The sequence below is a fragment of the Lonchura striata genome, chromosome 22 (assembly GCF_046129695.1).
Source record: "Lonchura striata isolate bLonStr1 chromosome 22, bLonStr1.mat, whole genome shotgun sequence".
Classification (NCBI taxonomy): domain Eukaryota; kingdom Metazoa; phylum Chordata; class Aves; order Passeriformes; family Estrildidae; genus Lonchura; species Lonchura striata.
The window spans coordinates 9,803,399-9,826,809 of NC_134624.1; the positions used below are offsets into that span (position 1 = coordinate 9,803,399).

At 47.0% G+C, this 23,411-nt stretch overlaps 2 protein-coding genes across 3 annotated transcripts in view; one reads left to right on the forward strand and one right to left on the reverse strand.

Annotated features, from left to right (window-relative positions):
• MORN5 (MORN repeat containing 5) lies at positions 1-14,369 on the forward strand. Its single transcript, XM_077787925.1, has 6 exons — positions 1-71; positions 302-449; positions 681-792; positions 1,641-1,772; positions 12,926-13,040; positions 14,262-14,369. The coding sequence occupies exons 1-5, from the start codon at positions 25-27 to the stop codon at positions 13,003-13,005; spliced, it is 519 nt and encodes a 172-aa protein (XP_077644051.1). The 5' UTR covers positions 1-24; the 3' UTR covers positions 13,006-13,040; positions 14,262-14,369.
• Positions 13,636-23,411, reverse strand: part of LHX6 (LIM homeobox 6) — a 17,440-nt gene continuing 7,664 nt past the window's right edge. For both annotated transcript variants that reach the window (XM_021543659.3, XM_021543661.3), the window contains exons 6-10: positions 21,751-21,851; positions 21,577-21,672; positions 19,599-19,773; positions 18,941-19,044; positions 13,636-17,266 (exon numbers count right to left, since the gene is read on the reverse strand). In XM_021543659.3, coding sequence (XP_021399334.1) covers positions 17,246-17,266; positions 18,941-19,044; positions 19,599-19,773; positions 21,577-21,672; positions 21,751-21,851 — 497 coding nt within the window. In that variant the 3' untranslated portion in view covers positions 13,636-17,245. The remainder of the gene's footprint in view (positions 17,267-18,940; positions 19,045-19,598; positions 19,774-21,576; positions 21,673-21,750; positions 21,852-23,411) is intronic.

Consider the following 23,411-nt stretch of genomic DNA (forward strand, 5'->3'; position numbering starts at 1 on the left):
ACCGGGACGCGCCGCGGGGCCGCCATGGAGCCGGCGGCGGAGCGGTACCTGGGGGGCGTCGTGCGCGGCAGGTGGGGGACACCGGGCCGCCGGGAAGGGACACGGGGGGTGCTGGGGGCGGGCGGGAGGGTGGGAGGTGCGGGAGATGGGGGGCGCAGCGCGGCTCGCAGGGGACGCGCGGGAGCGGGGCGCCCGAAGGGAGGGCAGGGGAGTCGCGGGCGTTGCGGACGGGACGAGAGGGGGTCGCACGGGGTTGGTGGGACCGGGGGACGCCACCGTTCGCCCCCGGCATCTCTTCCAGGATGGAAGGATTCGGCTACTACACGCTGCCGACGGGCACGGAGTACCGGGGCTCGCTGTGGGACGGGATGTTCCACGGCAAGGGCCAGCTGCTGCGCCGCAAAGGCGGCGGCTACCGGGCGCTCTGGGACCGCGGGGTGCCCACGCAGGTACGGCCGGGGGGTTCACCCCCGGGGCTCGGCTGGCAGAGGCTGGAGGCGAAACACGCGGATTTCCCAGCCAAGGCAGCGTCCGGCCCCTCGGGGCGGCGGGAGGCTGCTGGCGGCCGGGCACCGCGGGCAGGATTCCCCGCAGAGGGCGAGCGGAGCCGCGCCGGCCCTGCCGCTGCGTTCTGGCCATCCATCACGGTTATTAACTCTGCTCTCAGACGTGTTTTGCAGGGGAAATACACTTTTAGAGATGGTCTCGAATACGAAGAGGAAAAATGGCTTTACTGCGACGGCTACGACAGAAGATTCTATACAGAAATCCGTTCTGGTTTTAAACCACCAGGTACTAAATTGCGTTTGCGATCCTGAGAGTCTGGAAGGAATTAAACTAACAACTTTGCTTAAGAAAGATTAATTCAGCTACATGAGTAACATGGAGCAGAAATGCTCTGGCTAATTTCATACAAGCCTGAGATGCTGCCAGGAGAATGTGGACACCACCTTCCACCAGCACAGCCTGGGGTGCAGCCCTGCACCCACAGCAGCCCTCTGGGAGCAGGGCAGGCTTTTATGATCTGCAGCTTTTGTCATCCTGATTAACCCTCACAGCATCAACAAGGGGCTTTTGATGCAGAGAAGTCAGGCAAAAACAATCAGTTTGCATCCAGGACACCAAATGAAGTTTCAAGCATCTGCCCCATGTAGCTTTTAGTAGATACCCAAACAGACATTTTTGTTCAGTCTATGTTTTTGCTAAAGACTTTTATAATGTTGTTATTTATTGTAGTCAGAAGGTGGGTTTATAGGGAAAAAAAGTGAGTAAAATCTGTAACTTAATACACGCAATACATAGAATATTTTAGTGATGACGTGGAGTTCTGTGAAGCCAGCAATTCTCTCCTGGCCCCATTTTGGATTTTAGGTTTGGACTTATAATGTTAACTTGGTGGGCTGAATCACAAGACTGTGAATGAGGAAATCAAAGTGATAGTTTTTTATCGCACAGCCTTTGTGTGTGCATTTTTCCATTTTCATTTTCCCCATCTGCAAAATTGATGAAATGTTTTACAAAGTTTATTGTGAGGTAACTCTGTTATTTTTATAGCAAACACCATGGAGATGTATGTTAGTTAGCTTGATCAAAGGCATAAATTAAAAAAAAAAATCAAATATTGTTTTTTTCCCCTTCAGGCATTGCTCAGCTTACAAATCTGGATCCTCCCAAAATAATCCCAAAAGGTTGTTATGACTTTGCTGATGGATTCTATAACCCCAAAACCAGAGTAATTGTTGACTACAAACGCAGGTTTCTGAAAAATGCAGGTATGGTTTAACTTCTTCTGCAAGGTAAAGTAAGAAGGGTTTATTATATCTTCTAGGATGCCTGATTAAAGCCAAAATATAAATAACTCCATGACTTGGTTCTATTATCACTGAGCTAAAATATCTTTAACTTATTTATTTTATCAGTGATTTATGTATCCCCAGAGCTGTACAAATCATATTTTGCAAAATCACAATGAAGTATTCCCAAGCATATATGAATAAATATGTTCTATTACCATTTGGTATGTTAATCTCAGAAAAATCTTCAGTCTCTCTGTTATGATCTCAAGCAAGGGAGTGGTTGTGAGGGGCACATCACTGATCCTGAAAGCTGAAAAGCTCCATGTTGTCAACCAGCGAAGTGCTTAAGCATGTGCTGATCTCTACATTCTGGAATTTATGAAAATGAGTTAAAAAAAACACTCAGTTTATTAAAATGAGTCTGGGTCTTACCTTCCTGAACAGGAAACCTTCACCTTGGAGAGCCGTGTTTGGAGTAGAGTCTGGCAAATACATGGATAGGTCCATAAATTAATAAACCGTGGGGAAAATTAGTTCTTACCAAGCCAAAAGAGAAACTTTTCAACTTAAAAGCCACAGAAAATCCCCAAACAGTTGACACTGGGATAACTAAAAAAAATGTAGTTTGACCTGAAAAAAACCTACTTTGTGTTCTGGCTATTTAATATTTGTGTTTATTGCCTTTTCAGCACAGAGGGATTTAAAATGAAACTGATTTCTGAAAGCAGCCACCCACCCTGCTTTTTTTTTTTTTCCCTCAAATGTCCAAATTGGAAAACCTTTTTTTTTTTCCTAGAAAACAGAACATTTAATTTTCAGTGTGCTACAGTTTAACAGTTTTGTTGCTTAGAAACTCAATTTTTCAGCAAATTTACTATTTGTTGTAAAAAAATTCTGCTCTGCTCTACTTTCAAGAGCTTTTGTGAGTGTGTACTGTGATATTGGAGGAGGGAAGTGGGGAGGGGTTAAATGAATTGGAGATACCATCTGCTATAAAATATACCCTGTGATACACGGCCTGTTTTATAAACGTTGAATAAAAACTGATCTAGATTATTACAAATGGCATTGATCCAAAATACTGGAATGCAGTGGGCCTACTGATGAGGAAGATAAGCAACATGCTTTCCAAAAACACAGGAACCTACACAGATTAGTACAGGAGGGAACGCCTTGGAATTCAATTTATTGTTTTTTAATCTGTTCTTTGAACTCATTGTCCTTTATGACATTTATCTCAAACCCTACAAATGATACCAATCAATAGTGGCCCAGCAGCCCGGCGCAGCGTGTGCCTGACAGAGCGCTGGAGATGGGCTTTGTGTGGCCCTTCCAGCCAGGGCCTGGACACAAAGTTCAGGCTGTTGATGTGAGTGTGAAGAAGGAATGTATCATGTAGGCCAGACCCTTCCTCTCAAGAACATGAACACAATTGAAAAACCCGGCACTTGTTCAACATCAGAGGAACTCCTGCCGCCCCAGGAGAGATGATTCAGGACACAAGGCCACTGAAGTAAAGAGAAAAAAAAAAATTAAAAAAAAAAAAAGCCAGCTGTAAGCAGAAGAAACTGAGGAAGAGGCTGAGATGACAGGGAACAGATCCAGAATTACTCCATTATAGGTTGGGCAGGAAAGAGCAGGAAAACCTCCAGGCTTCCAGCCAAGTCTTGAAAGCATCAAAAGCAGATGGTAGGAAGCATTCAGGAAGTTCTTACAACAGCTTGACAGGTTTACCAAAATGACACTATCTTCCTCAGCGCTGGCAGCAGGCTTCAGAATGCTCCAGCCCTCACCTTTCACCCCGGCCCTATTATGAAGCGATTGCTAATTGTTCCTCGGCTGTTTGTGGGAGAGGAGGAGGAATCCCTGAGCCTGGGCACGGCCGCAGCCTGGCAGTGCCCGGGTACGCTCCAGGCGTGCTGGGAACGTGGAGTTTGCTCCCAGCCCTTCTCCGTGCGGATGAGAGGACGTCGAGCCCCACGGAGGCTCCTGAGGAGCCTGGCAGGCGCTGCACTCCTCGAGCCCGGAGCTCTGATCCTCATTTACTCGCAGAGCTCTCGCTGCTAGGGCAGCGCAAAGGCCCGTCCTGAAAACATAATCAGGCCCAGGGAACGAAATGACAGCAACAGCTTTGTTATATGTTTTTATCTAGCGAAGTCTTCCAAATTCTCATTACAGCCTCTCAGTTATTACTTCGTCCCTAAACCTCTGTTTCCTTGGGGATGCTCAAATTTCTCTTGATTCTCCATGTGTTCTTCGAGCTTTTCTTTTTTTCCAGAATTGCGAAGTACGCAAAATTGAGCACATAAATAAGAATGGGAAGGCTCATTTGTAAGAAGATACGTTGTTTATTTTTAATAGATACCGGGACCAGGCTCCTGTTTCACCAGGAGTATTCCTCTTTTTTTTTTTTTTTCCCCAGAAATAGGACTCCTGGCACCTTTGTAACAGAGTTTGGTCAATAGAAAGATCGGAAGATTTCCCAGTTTTTCAGTGAAAAGTAGAAACTACAAGACGTTATTTTTAATGCAAAGCAGAAAGGTACAAGAAAAGCTGTGACAGTCAGATTTTAGACCCTCTTGAATATCAGAAAAGCCCATAAATTTCAAAGAGAAAATACAATCAAAGCCAGGAAATTTTTTATACTGAGATAGAAAAGATCTCAGCAGATTGCCTGGCTCACCTGTCTTGATGAAAAGCAAAGATATTTTTGATGAAAATTGCCTTGTTTCTCCTGTGGTTTTCACAGGGATGGGTTAAATAATATAAAACATGCTTTTCCTCATTCTAATATGAGAATATTTATTCTACTATTTTCATGTTTCTTCTTCAGGTTTAATTAGTATGGTGCATAGGGGAGCTTCCTGTGCAGTCAAAATTACCTGAAATATATTGGTACCTCTTCCTATAAATCAAGAGCAGAAAGACACAAAATCTGCCTTTTTGCTCAGAGCTCAGTAAGGGAACAGAATTCAGAGCAGGAATAGGCCTAGAAGACCAGGACAAGTGTCTTATTAAGAGGGACTTTGGTGTTGCTGCAGTCCCAAGCCAGCCAGCAATCAGCATTTCTACAAGCCTGAATGTCTCGTGAAAAGCAGCAGGAAAAATCCTGCTGCTTCAGGAATCATTATGAGCTGAAAAGGTCAAGATTCAAGAACATTATTTTCGTTTCCTTTAGAGAAGTCTGGGGTTAGAAACGTCTGAGGTTGTGAGGCTGGCCCAACTCCCCAGGCATGGGGGTAAAGCCATTTTAATTCTAAGCCTTATTAATCACAGACTTACAGTTTCCTCATTTTGTTACGTTGGGATGGAGGTTCTCATGCTTGGTCTGGAAGAACTGAGCAGCACAAATATTTTGGACAGTCAGCAACGATGTGTTCAACCATTTCAGGTTTATCCAAGAGCACAAATCCATGAGAGAAATCTCCTACATTTGGACATTTTTTTCCTCACAGCTCAGATCTGACTTGCACCAAGCGCTTTTTGGGAAATGTAGACTTTGACTTGTCTGAAAAATGCAGTTGAGAAACAGCCATAACCACTCAATAATCGCTCAGGGTAATATTTCTATACCTACCCTCATGTACCCCAAATACATGCAGATGTTTGCGTGCTCTTTCTCAGAAACTACTGGAGAATTGGGTGTGGGATGAGGACCTGGCAATTTTTCAGGCCTGGAGTATTTCTGGAAAAAAGACAGCAAATTTAACTTTGAGTCAACTGCAGCGCAGGAAAAAAGATTGACTGCACTGAGGGATCATGCACGGAGCTTTATTCCCTGTTCTTCTCTGAAATTGCCCGTTCTGATGATGGAGGGAGTGGATGAACAGCCTGATTCCAGGCTAGTCCCCATGTGATTGCCTAAGAATGTATGAGTTGTTTTGGCAGATGCCCTGAGCAAGGAGAGGAAAGCCCCAGCAATACACATACAGAGGGAATATAGTATTTTTGTTCGAATTAATTTAGCTTCCCATAGATTTAAATGTCTACTTATAAGGCAGGACCATTTAATCTTTTGTACATTCGTTTCTTTTTTATTTGACTTAAGATACTGAATTTAGATGAGGTTTAGTTCCTACATATTGAAACTCTTAAAAGCTCTTCAAATAATTGTTCTTTGGATACTTGTTAGGCTAAAGAAATCAGTTTTGATCGGCAGTAAAAGTTCATGCTATTTTAAGTGCAATGCTATAGCTATTTTCTGTTGTATATTTAATCATTTTGAATTATATGTCATGTAAAAGATTTTAGCTCTGGGGCATTTGCCAGATGGCTGATTCTGCATTTCACACAACAAAAGAAATAATGTTTGTGTAAAGCTCTTAAAAATAGTTGGTAATCAGTATATTCTACAACGAATAGGATCCAGACCTGTTTGGAAAAAAACCCCAGCTTTTGCAGAAATTAATTTAGAGGATTTGGTCTCTACCTCTGGGCTCTGAACAAAACAAATTGTGTCTATTGTTTGCTGATTTTGTAACATTTAACAAGTTAACTGGATTGTAAATTTTACTCATTTTTATGTTAAATGCCGTTTATTGCAATCCATTGATCTTTTTCTCTTTACTTTGGCTGACAAACTTATTTCTGAAAGCAGGGTTGTAAAGCAGAGAGCCAATGCTGCTCTCTGCTTACACAAGTAGAGCATTCGAATGCGAGTAGCCCTTTGCTTTTCTTGCAACAGCTGCAGTGCTTGTCCTTTTTACTGCTAGTTCCTCCTCCTGGCCTCTTTGATTCATATTCCTTCAAAATACCACTGCAAAAAATATTTTCTCTCTCTGCCATGGCACTCTGCTTCTTCTCTTTGCCAACAAGGCTCTGCAGAGCTAACTACAAATTCACCTTTCTGGTCTTGTCTCCTCCATCTCCCACATACATTTTCCCTTGGATCTAGTTCCAGGACATAGGGTTTTGGCCACATTAATACAATTGCACTTTTCTGGTACTTGCTTTCCAGACTCTCTGGTAGTCAAAAGCTTTGAAAAATGTTACATCCAGAAGCAGGTCAGAAATTGTATTATGACTCTTTGATCTGGATCTTCAAAGTGTCACTTATCTACCTCTTCCTATTTTTTAGTTAGATAGCTTTTGTTCTGATGTCAGAGCTCTGGATCTAAATAATCCCCAATGCTTAATAGATTAATTGAGGAGCCAGATCTCAGCAGGAGGAGAGGCAGAACCCTGGCAAGCATCACAGTGGGGCTGCTGAGTGGGCAAGGCCAATGGCTGAGCAGTGATGATGGCAGAGAGAAATTGAGTCCATTTTAAATTATACTCCCAGATTCCTGTGAGAAGTTGAGGGGGTTTTCTTGTCCTTTTTTTTCCCTTATTCTACCCTAAACACTTTTAAAAATGTTGGACCAATTTTCCTACCCATCATATGCTCTTTTTGTATCTTTTTATACAGAAATGTGTGAAGATCAAGCACATTTTGGATGCCATTGCAAAATTCATACATATGTCTTTCAGTGTCAAAATCTGCTCAGGTGACAGACAGAGATACTTGGAGACATCTGAGCCACCAAGAACATTTCTAGATTAAATTTGGTTTACATGTTTTAATCTGAAACATCCTCCATTCAGCAAAATAGATGATGAACCAACATAATTTATATTCCAGACTATAGCCAGCAGTGATAATATTAACATTTGCATCATGATGTAAGTTACTACAGTAATTTCAGTAGCTATAGCTTTTGCAGATATATTGTTCCTTCTGGTTTCCTGGCCTTATCTTTTTGAAAATTGTGGAAGTTTCAGTTCCAAAGAGCGGCATGCCAAGAATAACACCTTTGTTTGGGTGCTAACCATCCTATTGTGAATCCATTAAATAGGTTCCACACAAGTCTTATAGGCACTTACATTCAATATACAGCTCATGTGGAAACAACTTTTACAAGAGATGGAAAGTTCATTTGGGGGCCATTTTGGAATGACAGTAATTAAAAGAGAATGGAAGGGTGAGAATCTGTGGGTGGAAGCAAAGGTTAATTGAAAACATAATTTCCATTTTCTTGCCAGCCTTGATGTTGGTGGGGTCGGGTGCAGTAAGGAAAGGGGTGCTAGGGAGCTGGAGGGGGCAGTGGAAATGGAAGGGGTGTGCCAGGCAGAGCCCATGGCTGAGATGCTATCACTTGTCATTGTGACTGTGCAGTGGAAGAACACGATAAACTGCGCTGCGGGTGCTGGGAGGAGCCAGGGATGTGAAAGAATTCCGTGATATTGTTGTTTACAATGGGCTGCGTGTGCTTGGCCCTCTGCAAACGGGGAGGAAGCTCAGCTGCTGCTGGAGGATGGTTGTTGTAAACACAGACCATCCAAACACACCCTGCAAACCGTGGGCACGGGCAGTGCCCACTCCCAGTGCTCCCTGTCCCGCTGGTGCCACATCCCAGGGGCGTTGCCTCCCCTCCTGGCCCTAAGAGAGCACACAGAGGGATGGCACCCACTCACATCAGGGCTCAGCCTGCCCTTGGCAGGGCAGGGAGGCGTGGATCTCAATTTCAGAGTGACCAGGCCTCCAGGGCAGACACAGCCTCCAAGACATCAGGAACACATACAGCTACTAAGACCTAACACAGTCAGACAAGGTTTTTAAGGTGAACAATGTCATTTTTCCCCTGTTCAATCCACTAGGTATTCTAATTTTAGCAGACTTCTAGGTATTTTCCTGGGAAAGCAATAGTTAAGAGAAGATTCCATGACAATTTTGCCAGTCAGTCTCAGCTCTGTGCCATGGCAGGCACCTAAGCATGCAGAATCCTCAGAAGTCTCTCACAGCTGAGGTTTCCATAAGCAACACAGAAACATGATAGTTAGAAGCAAATAATTCTAAACTTTGCAATATGCATTTAATATAGCAAGATTAAACGCACCTAAATTACAGTGTGTTCTCATGTCAGCCCTTGGAAGCACCCTGAAGCAAGGCCACCCTGAATTTTCAGCTGTTTCTAATCCCAGTTGAGAGATAAATCTGGAGTGTGGTATTTGGGGAAATCTCTTCTGCCACTACTTTTAGCCTGAACATTGGAAAGGAGGCGAGTGTTTTCATTTTGAGAGAGCAGAAATCCACTGATTTAAGTGGGCTGCAGTTTGAGCTCACTGTGGAAAACACCTAGCAGTGGTTGTGACACCTGTTTGGACTTTGCCAACATTTGGACCTTCCCTTAAAACCCCCCAAAACAAGGCAGAAACTAGCCAGGCAATATTTGGTGAGAAGAATCAATTCTGAAATGGGCAACTTCAGGGAACACATTACAGCCAACAGCTTTTAGCTGGGTCTTATTTACCTAAAGAGACTCCCCAGACTGACCTGCTGGCTGTGTGGACAGTGTCCAACAGGAGATCAGGACACTTGCACCCCTCCTTAATCATCTTTTGTGGGCTGATGCTGTTTCTGGGGACCAGTCCTGCAGGTGGCTGCCAGGGTTGGCTCCATGTGCCTCTGCCTGCTTAATGAAAAACAGCTTGAATTAATCACAAAAATGACAGAGCTGTCCCAGTGTGGGCTGGCTGAGGAGCTCAAAATTCAAGATATATTTAGTGGGTGCTAGAAACTGATCTAATTTTTGATTGAGACACAAGGAAATAATTCAAGAGCTCATCCATTACAATCTTTTGCTGTTTCAGTTTCAAGTGTCCAATAATATGTCATGATAATAATGATAATATTTCACTGACTTTGGTAGAAATAACTGGGTAACATTTACTAACTGCACAGGGATACACCAGATTGCAGTGAAATGCTCAGACAAAGCTTTTTTCCTTTACCTTCAAACACCAGCATGGTTAGTCCTCTTTCAGCAAAGTCTGTTCCATCACTGTTTATTCTACTGAGGAAAATCTAAAAAAATGGATAAACTTTTAAAGATAAATATGCTGACACAAAATTCAGCGCACCACACGAAGAACCCCATTCTACCTAATTGTGCACAGGGTGATAATTTAGCACTGATTAAAGAGTTTGTATTTTTTTCAAATCTTTTTTAAAAAGCAAATTACTTCTGAAGGTGAAGATGTGCTTAGACAATCATATTAACATATTCAAACAATTGTAATTTGCAAAATAGTAATTACAACTCACTATCTGGTAGCATTAATCAAACTTCAAGGTTTAATTCCATTTTAAATATTGATGAAATGTGATTCTCCAATCTAACCCTGGTGTTGCAGGGTTATGGAAGCAGCCAGTGGCAGAAAAAGAGGAACGTGTAGTTAACAAGCAGCTGCCACAAAGAAGGATCGGCATCTGTGATTTAAATTGTTAGCTGCACAGTCAGGTAGAGTGTAAAAAGGGTAGTCAAGAGGCTGTTAAGTCCATTGCTGCCAATTACTAACAATCAGGGAGGAGCTTTAAGACTTGTTCAGTACAATAAACCCAGTTTGTCTTGTTTCAGGGGTTACTACTGAAGAGGTTGCAGCTGCACTGATTCAAATAGCCCTAAAACTACAGTAATTATCAACCAGTCTTCTTTAGTGTAGCAAAAGTATGTTTTACCATAGCTTAACTCTTTACATTCTAATATTTCCCTGCCTCCTCTCCCATAGCCAGCCCTGGAGCCATTCTCATCCCTGGGCTGTGGTTCTTCTTCCTATCCTGGACCAATTCTTTCATTCCCCCTTACCTAGGCTGAGGACCAGCTGTACATCCCCTGGGCTGGATGGCAGCTCCAGGGATTTACTTCATGTTGAGTCATTGCATCTGGTTTTTTTCCCTTTTCATGCACAAAGTTGAAATTCACATCTCTCATTCAGTTTTTACATCTGGTTAAACGACATGCAGCTTAAGCAGGGCTTATGAACATGTATTTAATTTGCATGGGCTCAGATCACTGCACAAACCAAGAGATTTTGGAATCAGTCTGGCAGGGTTAGGATACTTGGAGTGACTTGTCCTGGGTGCTTTCCTAGGAGACCAACAGAGAACAGAACGAGTCAGTCTGGGCAAACCAAGGGTATGTTGGAAAGCTGTGAAGCCAAGTTAGCATCTGCCTTTCTTTGTGCTTCTGGCCTTGATGCTCAGCTGAGTGAGCACTGCCAAGGGCTCAGACAGACTCAGGCTGGTTATTTCTAGCCCTCAGGTGAGCCAGCTGTGCCCAGCCACCAGCCAGACATGGGCATCTCTAAGTTTTCTTATTCCTTCACCATGACAGGAACAAAAAGTTTCCTTTTCATGCAGTTATTACAGCTCAGTTAAACTATATATATATTTTTTTTAGTTAAGGCAATTCCAGCTAAAACCACAGAGCCACAGACTGGACAATATCTGTCACAGGCAAGGCTCACATGATCACGTCTGCAACACCTAGTGCATAGAACAAAAGCCAGCACATTGATTATGGCTTGGATGTTGTTTTTAAGAAAGCTTAAGGACCACATTTGCATTCCTGTTGCAGCCCTCAGTGGAATCTGCCTGTGAGGATTGCATGGTCTTTAAGCAGGATTCTGTGCTCATGTTTTTAATTTCCCTTTTAGCATATTTTTTTCAGCATCTATTTTCTCCTACTTTACACCCAAATTAGAAATGTGCCATTAACAGGATATTTTGTTATGGATCTGTGGATCTCTAAAGAATAAAAAAAAAATCAGTGAAACACAGAAAGAGCTGAGCGTAGCTATTTTACCCAAATTATAACTATTTTGCAGTCATTAAAGCCAGCACCTTGGCACCTTTCCTCCTGCACCAGGATGCACCAGGACTGGGTGTGAGCAGCACCTCAGGGTGTGCACCCCTCTCTGGGCCAGCAATGGGAGAAAAGGGAGGGCAGCATGGAAAAAAGAAAAAAAAGGGAAGAAAAAAGAAAAGACAAAGCTTGATTCACAAACCACCACGGGCAGTAGGATCAGCCCCCAAACCCGTGCATCAGAATTTGTCACACACCCCTCTGGAGACTTCTTTGCTTAACACTTCCTCCCCAGCATCTTCCTCCCTCTGCGTTTCAAATGCTGCTCTGTCACTTCAGCATAAAGGCACAGCTCCACAGGCAGAAGATCTCCAGGAAAATGTGACTCCTAGAGAAGCAACATGCTTCCTTCTCCATTTTGTTTCACCTGCCTAGGCAGGGGGCTCTGCAGGGTGAAAAAATGGGACCGGGATGGTCACAGCCCCTGTTCTTGCATGTAACAAGGGCTGCCACAAACCCTCAGCATTTAGATTTTTACACACATCAAAAGCAGCTAATATGAATTTGTTAAGACACTGGTAAACACAAGAAGCAGCTCGAATATATTTCATTTGTATAAAAATAAATACAGGTATTATTGTAAGCAATACTTTGATTTTTTTTTTTTTTCTCCCCCAAGGTTTTTTGAAGTTTGTTTTTCCTGGTTTACTACACAGATCTCTTTTCTCCTACACAAACACAAAGGAAAAAGCTGCAGAACAATTTTTGGAGACAAGACTAGTTAAATCCCTGAAATTAAGAAGCCACAACTTAACATTCACCAAGCTATTTTTTTGTAAATCATGCAGAAAATTACTATTCAAACTTTGCTGGCCAGTTGTTTTTTTCCCACATTGTCTTTGCTTTTATTTTCTTTCCACACTGTCATTATGCTCTCAGAATAAATACGACAGACATGAATACTAACAAGGGACACAGGAGTTGGTCTAAAATATCTCTCAGCCACTACATCAGCTTATCAATACCTGCCACAACATAACATCTCAGAAACAGCATGGAAAGAAAAGCTCCAAGACAAGAACCTGGGATTTTACTGGAAATTTTTCTTTACCTTCACTTTCTATAAACCAACAAGCAACACAGCCAGAGTATTTTAAAAACGCCTATCTTAATTTCTGATAGTTTCACCATTTCTCCTGCATATTTTGCCCCAAAAGGCAAAATGTAAAATCTATACATGTAAATCTCGTGGTTCACCCAAGCTGGGCTTATCAAACAGATGAATAATCAGCCACAGAGCCAGTACCTCCTGCCTTGACAAATTCCCACACAACAGCACACGATCTTTTAAACAAACACAAAATAAAAGTGTTTTCTAAGATATACCAGTGGCTAAAAAATGGATTCATTTTTCAAGGGGAAAATGGCTTGTTTGAACTGGATCCCAGGGATGCAAGGAGCAGATCTGACTCGGGGATATTTAACGTTCTTTTCTCTCCCTTTCAGACGATGATGAGCATGAGTGGATCCTTCGGAACTGCCGGAAAGCCTGGGACTTAACAACTGAGCACAAACCAAAACCATAAACCCGTTTTTCCTAGACAATATTCCAGCAAAGCAGGTAATCTGATTCACAATAAATGCAATTTGTCCTCGCGGATTTGTCTCACCCTTTCCCTCGACAGGAATATAATCTTTCTGTCATCTTTGTCAGCTCAAAGAAAAATGGAAATAATCATTTAATCAGTCATGCTGAGCAAAAGCCACAGCAAAAAAGCCGACTGTACTCACAATAATATTCCTGAGAGGTGTGCAGTGTAGTATGTATAAACATTATTAAGCCTGAAAACAATTTGTTAAAAAGAGTGCCTCAGATTCGGTGTTGAAGTCATTCAAATCCATCTTAATCAACATTATTTTCCCAGATTTTAGTTAGCTGTCCTGGTGAATTCCTTTCCTCTCTTTTTGCTCAGTACTTTGATATTGATTGATCATTGTAATAATGTACACCAGAGGTATTCTTTAATGACGGGTTTGCTAACTAGGAAATTATATCCATTTACTACGAACGTTTGTTGAACTCTCCTGAAGCCAGAGTTTAACAAAATAATAAAAGAGGAAAACTGGGTGGGTTGCTGCTTGATTAGTAAGCCAGAAAGTATTTAAAAATAAAATAAAATGGAATTACGTCATTTTCTGGATGTAAGTGCCAGCACTTCTACTTGCATTAACTTTATTTATTACACAAATAAGACATTTACAAAGCACAACATTAAAAGTATGTAACAAAACAGACATTGGTTTTACAAAAAGTGCTTACAATTTTGTTTTACTTTTTTAAAATAAATATTAGTCTTGACTGTCCACTCATTCAGAGAAAAAAATTTTTAACCATTGTAGCCAAGACATGCAGAATTGCAACATGCTACAACAAAATGATTGGCAGATGAAATAAAACTGGTGTTTAGCTGGCATCCTACAGATAAATCACCGATAGTAGTGCAGGATTGGTTCCCACTCCCTGTCCCAACGAGTGAGTTCTGTAAGCACCTTTAGCTCGGGCATTGGGTTAACCAGCATGAGCCAGAAAATATCACTGCTGATAAAAGCTGAAACCATCCCACTCCAGAGCCGAGCTCTGTTAGTCACCTTATTGAACTGGAGTGAAGAGCCTTTCACTGGCTGTCTTCAGTGGGTTCTGTCTGCAAAAGGGTTTGGAAATAGCAACTGGAAAAGTTTAGTGCGTGGAGTCTGCATTGCTGCACCAGAACCCATCTGGCAATTACTGAATAAACTAAGAAAATGAGAATGACTTTAATTTTATTTTTTTTTTAATCCACAGACAGGAGATGAATGCAAATGACCTGAGATAAGGTTTGGTTCAGTGGCAACAGTCAGTGTGAAATATGTTGTGAAACAATGTATTGAATAAATTAGAAGATTTCTTACATTCTTGGTACAGTTGAGTATTTTCCATACACATAATTAGCTCTAAAACTGCACAAGCTGAATTGCTTCCAGTTTTTGCAAACAATTTGGGCTTAATATAAACAGAGCCTGATTTCTGAATTAGCAAAGCTGCTCCTGGCTACTTATGGGGGGAAGTGCCCCGAGCACAGTCTGTGGTGAGCCCCCATCCCTGGAGAGAAACACCGACATCCCCTCGGCCCTGCCTCGCACTCCGGCCCTGCCGTGGCACCACTTACAAACCCCTGGGTATCCAGGACATTTCCCAAGTGGGCCTTTTCTGATCGAGTTGGTATTTAGCACATACGTATTTTGTAGTTTCCCTTTCACTGCATTGCCAAGACAGAAGGGAGAAACACATCAAACCCTTTTCTCCCTCAACAGAACAGTTGGGGTAATCTCTGAGACTATGGAATATCAGGGCAAGTTACAGCCTGAATCTCTCCTTCAGTGTCAAATGGAACAACTACCCATTCCTTTATGGCACTAATTCCACAACTAAATGGTCATTAGGATGTGCAAGCACAAATGGAGAACAAAGTCAGGCCTCAGTGACCCCCCAGCCCCCAGAGCATCTCAAGGCTGGCACATGGACACAGCACCCACCTCAACCCGTGATGACAAACACTCACCAACAGCCAGCCAAGGGAATACTCATCCTTCCCTCATTGCTATGAAAAGGACAAAAAGGATGCACCTGGTGCAACTGGAGCAACTGGCGACTGTCCCCTCCCCAAGGGGACGCCTCTGCAGAGGTGGTTCCAGTCAGGCCAGGCATGTGACAACACCTTGTCACTGGTCACACCCTGGAAGTGGTCACTCACACATCTGGAGGTGACAATAACATTTTGTGGACTTAATTCCCCTGTCTCCTTTCAAATGTTATTTGGAACTGCTGGCTGCAATTTGACAGATACTGGCCCAGCTGTCCGAGGTAGTACCATCGCTCTCTCAGTGCACCAACACACACAGGAGAGGGTGTGTGTGTATTTGTTCCAACCAACATCAAAGTGTGCTGTACTCAGTTGCTTCTCAAGCCAAGAGATCTCGGTGGCCACCTCAGCGAACGTCCCCGTGTCCCCACTCCCGGAGCGTTCCTCGTGGTTCAGCTGGAGCCGCGTGTCTGGCTGCTGGTGTCACACGGAGTTCAGGGACACGGGCAGGAGAAGGCTCCCCACGTGAGCAATATGGGCTGGCCAGAGCAGTGGCATGGTTGCCCACCTGGCCAATGCCACGGATCGATCCAGGATCTCCCGGAGAGGAAAACACAAGTAGCTACAGTTCCAATTAAAACCAAGTAATGTAACAGATGGATTCCCATCTCCTGCTCCTCGGGCACGCCTCAGTCACATCCCTCACTAGCTGTGGCTCAGGGTAGGCTTTCACATTCTTGGAAGAGCAGCCTCACAGACACTTCACAGCAGGACAGACCCATGTGCTTGCGTGGAGAGAGGTTTTGTTGCAGACCTGCTCTTGGCTCGGTGCAAACTGAGAGGGCTGGCAGAGGTCTCTTGTTTACTTTTCGTTATTACCATCAATGAAGGATAGGATCGTTTTGGAGTCCTTTTCCTGACTTGGGGCCAGACTGCTGAGCACCTCCTGGGCCGCTGCCATGAGCCCAGCCATCCTCCCGGGATGCAGCCTCATCCCAGGACCAGCAAGGGAGGCCAGGAGGGCAGAGGGGATCAGAGCCATGCTGCCAGACAAAGGAAGATGCCATTCCCTTGCTGTCCACTTGGCTAGCGACGGTTCCTGCCGGCCTTACTGTGGCTGTCACCTTTTTAACTGGTCTCCAGTTTGGTCTCCAGTTTCTACCCAACTCTTTTCACTGACTGAACTTGAGTCCACAGCAGGGCAGAACATTTCTACACCTTTATGGCCACCTTCCATCGAGCATTTCCCAGTCCCAGAGTATGGATTGTCTGAGAGTTTTCTGTAGGTACATTCTGAAATCACCCTTTTGTGATCCAATATGACTCCAAGGAAATAAAGTAGCTTGTTAATAAAGAACGAGAGTAAAAAACTTTAAAAAAAAAAAAAAGATTTGGCAGATGGCTGTGAGAGGAGAGAGATATTCAGTGTTCTAAGAACAAGTCAACAATCAAAAACTTCAGGGTGCTACACCTGGCTCTGCCACCAACCCTCATGGTTCCTCTCAGTTTAGGACATCTCTGCTTCCCCTCCTATAAAACGGGGGGAAAAACACTAAGATTTACTTACCTTTGAGTGATCAAAGGACATGTGATTCTAAAGCACTTTGAGGAGGAAGAAAAACTGCCTATTTCCAGCTGGCATCATGTTTTCCACTCAGTGGAGTCTCAGCTACCTGCGAGTTTGGCTCAGGAAGGTCTGTCTGTATATCGAGTTGCTGAGCCAAAAAGCCAATTTCAGATTCCACACACGCGAGTGGAAAGAAGGAGGGATGTCCAGGAACTGCTTCACTGGTGCAAAAAGAGAATCAGGCCAAACCACGTAAATTCCTCCTTCCTTTGTGTTCAGAGGCGATCATCGACCCCCCCTGAGACTCAGGATGTTCTGGGTTGTTCATATTCCCACGGGTTTGGGAGCAAGACTCGCGAGCACAGTAGAGTCACCAGTTTTGACTGCGTCTGGCACTGCCTTGGAGAGACTCACGGTCATTCTACAAGTCCACAAGAAACAAGTGTAAAATGTAACTGTGCACTCAACACACACATACACAGAGCGTCGCTGGAGAAATCGGCGCGGGCGCGAGGTGCTGGTCAGTGGGAGGAACTGAGAGCGCTGGGGCTGAGCTTCTCCCGAGGGCCGGGCGCTGTCAGCGGCTGAGGGGCAGCGGGGCCGGCAGGGCCACGGGCAGGTGAGGAAGAGTCCGCGCAGTCAGTACTGAAAGAGGATGACCTGGGGGGGAAACGGGAGCGTCAGAGGAGACACAGCCCTCGCCACGGCGATGTGCTTGCAGGGAGCAGCAGAACGGACACGGGTTCTGCTGGAAAACCCTTTCTGGAAAACCCTCACTGCCCAGGAGCCACCTCTCCCACCTGGGCTCCTCAGTGGCTGCTCCTTCCCTGGGCAGGGTATCTGCCACTGAGCAGCCACTGAGGAGCCCAGGTGGGAGAGGTGCACCACACCTTCGGCTGTGAAACCAAACAAAACCAGGCAGCACCCCAAAAACAGCACTTCATTCATCTGGTCTGTCATACAGCAGCTACCAAGAAGGACAAAGACCACAACCAGCGGTCCTGACTGTCCACCTCACTCACTGAGCAGCACAGGCTCCCCTCAAACACTGCACCCCTCTGCTCTGCAGGTCCAGCCCCATCCCGGCCTTTGGGCAGGGGAAGCAGCTGCTGATGGTCACAGCTCGCTCCTCACCAGCCACTGCGCTGGGCACCCCGAGAGGAGGGTAGGGCTACCCCACACTCAGCTTTGAAATGTGTCTTCCCAGGATCTCGGCTATCTCTGCTTTTAAAAAATTGTTGGATGTGGGGGAAAAAAAGCTACTTCGGTTTTCAGGAATTCAACACGCAAGTGATTGTTTAGGAAAGGAGCTGGTTGGGGTGGCAGCTCCGTGTCCTGAGAACCCTGTTCTGCTACAGCTGCAAGCCAGTAATTGCATTTAAATCAGGAGCTGCCTGCTGCAGTGAAGCCTCTCTAACAACAGCACCAGGACTGTATAATATTTTCTGAAAACTCTGCAGGTTGCTGGGCACATATGACAAAATGGTAGAATTTAGACTGAAAAAGTATCTTTGCTGTGCCCCTGCTTCTGCCCATTGAAACAGAGCTCAATAAGCTGTTGCACTGAGAGAGATCTGAAAAGAGAGGTGCTGAGAACTTCTAACAGTAAAGACAAAAGTTAAAACCACTCAGAATTGCCAAAGGCTCAGTGTTCCCTCAAAAGGAGGTCACTGAAACTAGGGTCATGTTTGAGAAGTCTTGCCCACAAAAAGCTGTGTGTTAGAACAGATACTGTAAGAGCTGAACAGAAAATATCAACATGCAATATTGTCTCCTGGCCAGACATTGTGAAATAACCTTCTTACTTCAGATACGGTTAACAGCCAGTTGTTATTATTTTTATGTAATACTGCAATCCACAAGAAACTAATTTTTTTTGTTAACTCATGGAAAACTGGGAAGTTAGCACGTGCCAGAGGTCCTTCCTGTTCCGTTGTTAACAGGCAGGTGCTGACCACACTGACCACACCTGCAGGCACCTGAGGAACGGAGCAGGACAGAGCTCAGGGCACGGGAAGGGGCAGCCAGGGAGGATCCAGGCAGGATCCAGGCAGGAGGGTGTGAGAGCCTTCAGTGGGTGCAGGCACAGAGTCCCAGCACGTCACAACAGCGAGGGGTGTCCAGGGGAAAACACAGCGATGCCATTTGGACCAACAGTGGGTACATCAACCTTAGGGCCCCCAAAACTACGGGAAGGCACATGGGTGGTGGCAGCTGCGGAGGTCATGGAGAAGCAGTGATGCTGACAGGAGACAGCAGTGGCAATGACGTTACACACAAATCTGTGCTGCAGCAAGGGTTGGCCCCAGAGCCTGGAGCAGGGACTACATTTACCTTCTCACCCCTATTAGATAGTGGTCCTTCCATGTCTGCTTTGAGGTGCACTGGTGGAGCAGTGTAGGGAAGTCTACAGTGCACTTGTCCACACTGTACCTGACCTGTGGATGAGAGGAGGCTTCAGCCTCTGTTACTGCAAACAACACCCGGCCGGCTTTCCCCGGGACTCGCGGGGAGCAGGAGGAGCCCGGGGCTCAGGCAGGGGCACAGCCCTCGTGGGAGAGGGAGGGGAGAAGCCTCACAAGAGCCACAGAGCCAAAACCTCTGTCCAGGCATGACCAAAGCTGCCCATCACTCGCAAATCTTTCACTGGCACTGGGAACAGAGAAAGCAACTCTGCTGTCCTGAGCAGGAAGGAGACCGCTGACCACCGAGCCCCACGGGGCACGCTCGCACCTCTTCTCCATGGCACAGAGAGCACAAGGGGGCCGAGGACCAGGCAGTAAAAGCCAGACACTGACTTTCCTGGGTGCGAGGTTAATCCCAAGGGCGAAGTTTATCAGACACGAGGAGGAGGAGCAGCAGCGCGGGCACCATCCCCGCACCCGCAGCGCCAGGAGGGTTTTGCCAGCGCCTCTCCCGGGCGCTGCCCCAGCCCTGCCCCAGCTCTGCCCCAGCTCTGCCCCAGCCCTGCCCCAGCCCTGCCCTCTCTTACTTTCGATGTATCCGTGCAGAGTCACCATCCGGGCCCGCTCGGGGCTGCTGAAGGGCGAGTAGTGGATGTCCTCGGACAGCGAGGAGGGGATGCGGGACGGCGGCGCTCCCGAGGGCGGCACCGTGTGCTGCGGGGTGTGTTTTTTATGGCGAGCTCTGCAGTTTTGAAACCAAACCTGAAAAGAAAGCAGCGAAAACGCTGTGACAGCTGAGAGACAATTGGGTTAAAATGTGCTCCTTCACCAGGGTCTTTGGATGGGCGTTTCTTCGAAGTTTTTGCAATAGGAATGAAATAGAGAAAATCTGCACCTCACCAGCTTCCACATATTTGTTTCACACTCACCAGAGCAAGAGTGAAGCTGCATACACAAAGCTTTGTCCCTGCAAGTGATGGGAGCTCCTTTCAAGGTCTTATGTAAATTTTAATCTGCAATCCTAGCTCACCCAGCTGAGATCAGATGGGAGCACAGCTGAGATCAGTTGGGACACTTGAGCGTTGGCAAAGAGAGAAACGAGAGGAGACAAAAATGAGTAGAATCTTAAACTAGGATAAGTTGTGACTTTAGGAATGATGAAAACAATATTGTTTTAATCACTTGTAGTTTATCATATTCAAAAACCCCATCAGCAGAACATTAAAGCTGAGAAAGGAGGGTACTGTGGTGGGATACAGCCATGTATGTGAGCAGCAGGTATGAGATCTTTGATGATATCTCTCTGCCTCTAATTAAAGGAGTAGTTTGGGAATTCCATCTTAGAGTTAAAACATGTATGGAAGGGGTTTCTTATGTAAAGAGCTGATCTGTTTCTTATGCTTCAATTTCTGAAAGATAGCTGTGAGTAAAAACCTCCTCCAAGACTGAGTGAAGATCAGCTTTCCAAGGCAGAGTACACTGGACCAATAGAGAAGGAAACAGTCTAAGCATTTGACAAATTGTTTCCTGTTCAAAGCGCTTTTAAAAAATATCCACATTTAAAAAATCACCTGGTGTGCAGCCTTCTTGATCTTTGGCTAAATGAAGAATCTCAATAACAGAGGCGCAAGCTGGATTTTCACACATAAAATTTAAACGTGTCATTGGCAAAACAATCTCGGATGAAAGCTCCAAATTTATTTTAATCACTCGTGTTTTTATTGTATGCAGAAAGTATGCGAGCAGAACGTTAAAGTGATGAGTACAAACGTCACCAAGAGGCAGAGCTGGGCTGTCTGTGAGCTGGGAGCTGCAGAGGGGACATTTCTCTGTCCCTACGGCACCACCGCCCTCCCCTCCCACATCAGGGGTGGGCACTTCCCTGCCGCAGGGTCCCCTGGAGCTGCAAAACTCCTTTTTCTTTAAACTTCTCAATGCCAATGTTCCCCGAGTCTGCCTGCTCGGGGCAGGGACGGCTGCCGGGGGAGCTCCCACACTCCTGTCGGCGCTGGGACAGAGCGCAGCTCCGGGACCTGCTGCTAAGGCAGCTTCCCACCCGGTGATTTACTGCGGGTGGCTGGGGCTGTTGGGGTTTTGATTCATCGCGTCATAAGAGGGAAAAACAAATAGAAAACCCACGAGCGAGACAGAGGAGGAGCGGCGCTGGCATCCCGCAGGAGCAGAGGAGGCGGCAGGCGGGGAGGAGCGCGAAGCTGAGCTCCGGGGCTGGGGAGCCACGGGGTGTGAGCCCTGCCTGGTGCCAGCCTTCGGGTGCCCCCAGCCTCCCTGCCCTGCCCTCCCTGCCCTCACCTGAACGGGGCTCCGAGTGTGAGCCCTGCCTGGTGCCAGCCTTCGGGTGCCCCCAGCCTCCCTGCCCTGCCCTCCCTGCCCTCACCTGAACGGGGCTCCGAGTGTGAGCCCTGCCTGGTGCCAGCCTTCGGGTGCCCCCAGCCTCCCTGCCCTGCCCTCCCTGCCCTCACCTGAACGGGGCTCCGAGTGTGAGCCCTGCCTGGTGCCAGCCTTCGGGTGCCCCCAGCCTCCCTGCCCTGCCCTCCCTGCCCTCACCTGAATGACTCTCCGGCTCAGCCCCGTCATGTCCGCCAGCTTCTGAAGCGTTTGTGCGTCGGGGTTGTTGTCCTGAGCAAACTGTGCCTGCATGACCTGTGCAGAGGGAAAAGAGGGGCTCGGCGTGGGCTGGGCAGTGCCGGGCCCCGCAGCCCCCCGGCCCTGCTGCCCTACCTGCAGCTGCTCGGCGGTGAAGGAGGTGCGGGCTCTCTTGGCTGGCTTCGGCTGGCTGTCCTGCTCCGAGGGCACAGCCCCCTCCAGCGTGATCCCGTTGCCTGCCGGAGAAAAGTCCCCTGAGCCACCCTGCCCCACCACGGGCAGCAGCTGCTGGTCTGCGGGACAGCACAGCTGGTGGCATCACAGCGTGGGACACCCGGGGCATCCCCTTAAGGAAGGGACAACAGCCCTGGAATCACAGCCTGGGGCTTGCTGCAGTGGGAGCAGAAAGAGTGGAGCCAGCACTGCCCCCCAGGAGCTGCCCTGGGCTGCTGAGCTCCTCCACACACAGGGAAGGAGAAACAGCCATTCCCCAAGAGATTGCTGCGGAATGAAGAAAAATGCAGCAAGTGGTGGAAGCCGCAGGGAATTAGGGGAGACAGCAGCAGGAAGAGGGTCAAGGTGGTGTGTGAGGGCAAGCACTGATGTCCCTCTGGCCCTGACTCCTGGTCACCACTTGGCCACATTCTCCAGGGAGTGGCTCGGAAGGGACCCTGTCGCTGCCAAGCTCACCAACATCCATCACTCCTGCCCCTCGCTGCCCCCTGTGACCCCGTTTTCCCTCCTGGGCGTTGCCTCCATCAGTCCTTTCATTTGCTCAGAGCATTTCAATGGGCTCTTTGCTCCCTTCCCCAGCCCCAAATTGTCCCAGCACCCTGACCTCCTCTTCCTCCCAGGTCCCAGAGCAGCAGCAGGGGCAGCACCATCCCCACGGCCTTGGGGTGGAAATGCATGAGCAGCAGCCACACTGAGGGGGACACTGCAGGGAACACTGACCTCCCCTTGCCCAGGACAGTGTCAGGGTGAGCCCAGCCGTGCTCACGCTGCTGTGCAGCCTCAGAGAGGTGCCCAGAGCCTGGCCCCTCACCAGGCCCTGCTGCAGCCCGTGCCACGCTGGCTGCTCCGGGCAGCGAGGGTGAAGCACCGCTGAGGGAAGGGCAAGCAAGGGTGGGTGGGGGAGGGCAGCGAGCGGGGCTGGCGCTCGCCCTGCTCCCAGGATGCGCCTGCACAGCCCGGCCATCGCTCCACAAGCTGGACCAGGCTGTGATTGTCTTGGCTGGAGTTGAAGGACTTTCTCATATAGTTTGACTTGTTCTTTTCGGATGATGAATGGGACTCTGACTTCAGCAACATCTGTTTATTTTTCTTGTATGTAAAACCTCATGTGCAGAAGAAATTGCTGGGTAATTACTGGAGGGGGGAGTGTGGCCCTGCAACTCCACAGCAGCTACAGCTGTCCAAAGTGATCCCACCCCCTTCTCAAAACCCCTTGGACACAGGTAGTGACACCTGACACTCACCAGGTGCCCCAGCACTGCCCAGCACTGGTGCTCAGCCCACAGCAGCAGGTTGTTCCGAGCAGCAGCAGAAGCAAACCCACCATCCCAGCCCTCAGCTGGGGCAACAGCTCTGCAGGACTCCCCAGTGCCAGACCCTGCTGTCCTCACACCACTCTGCTTCCCCAGGACACGTGGCTTCTCCCCCTCCATCCTTGCTCCCCATCACCTCCCTCGCGCCCCCGCAGCAGCTGACCATATGGACCGACACGTCACAAGCCACATCCCGAGCCGGGACCCTCCCAGCCCAACTGGGCACTCTGTTTTCATCCTCTTTCTCAA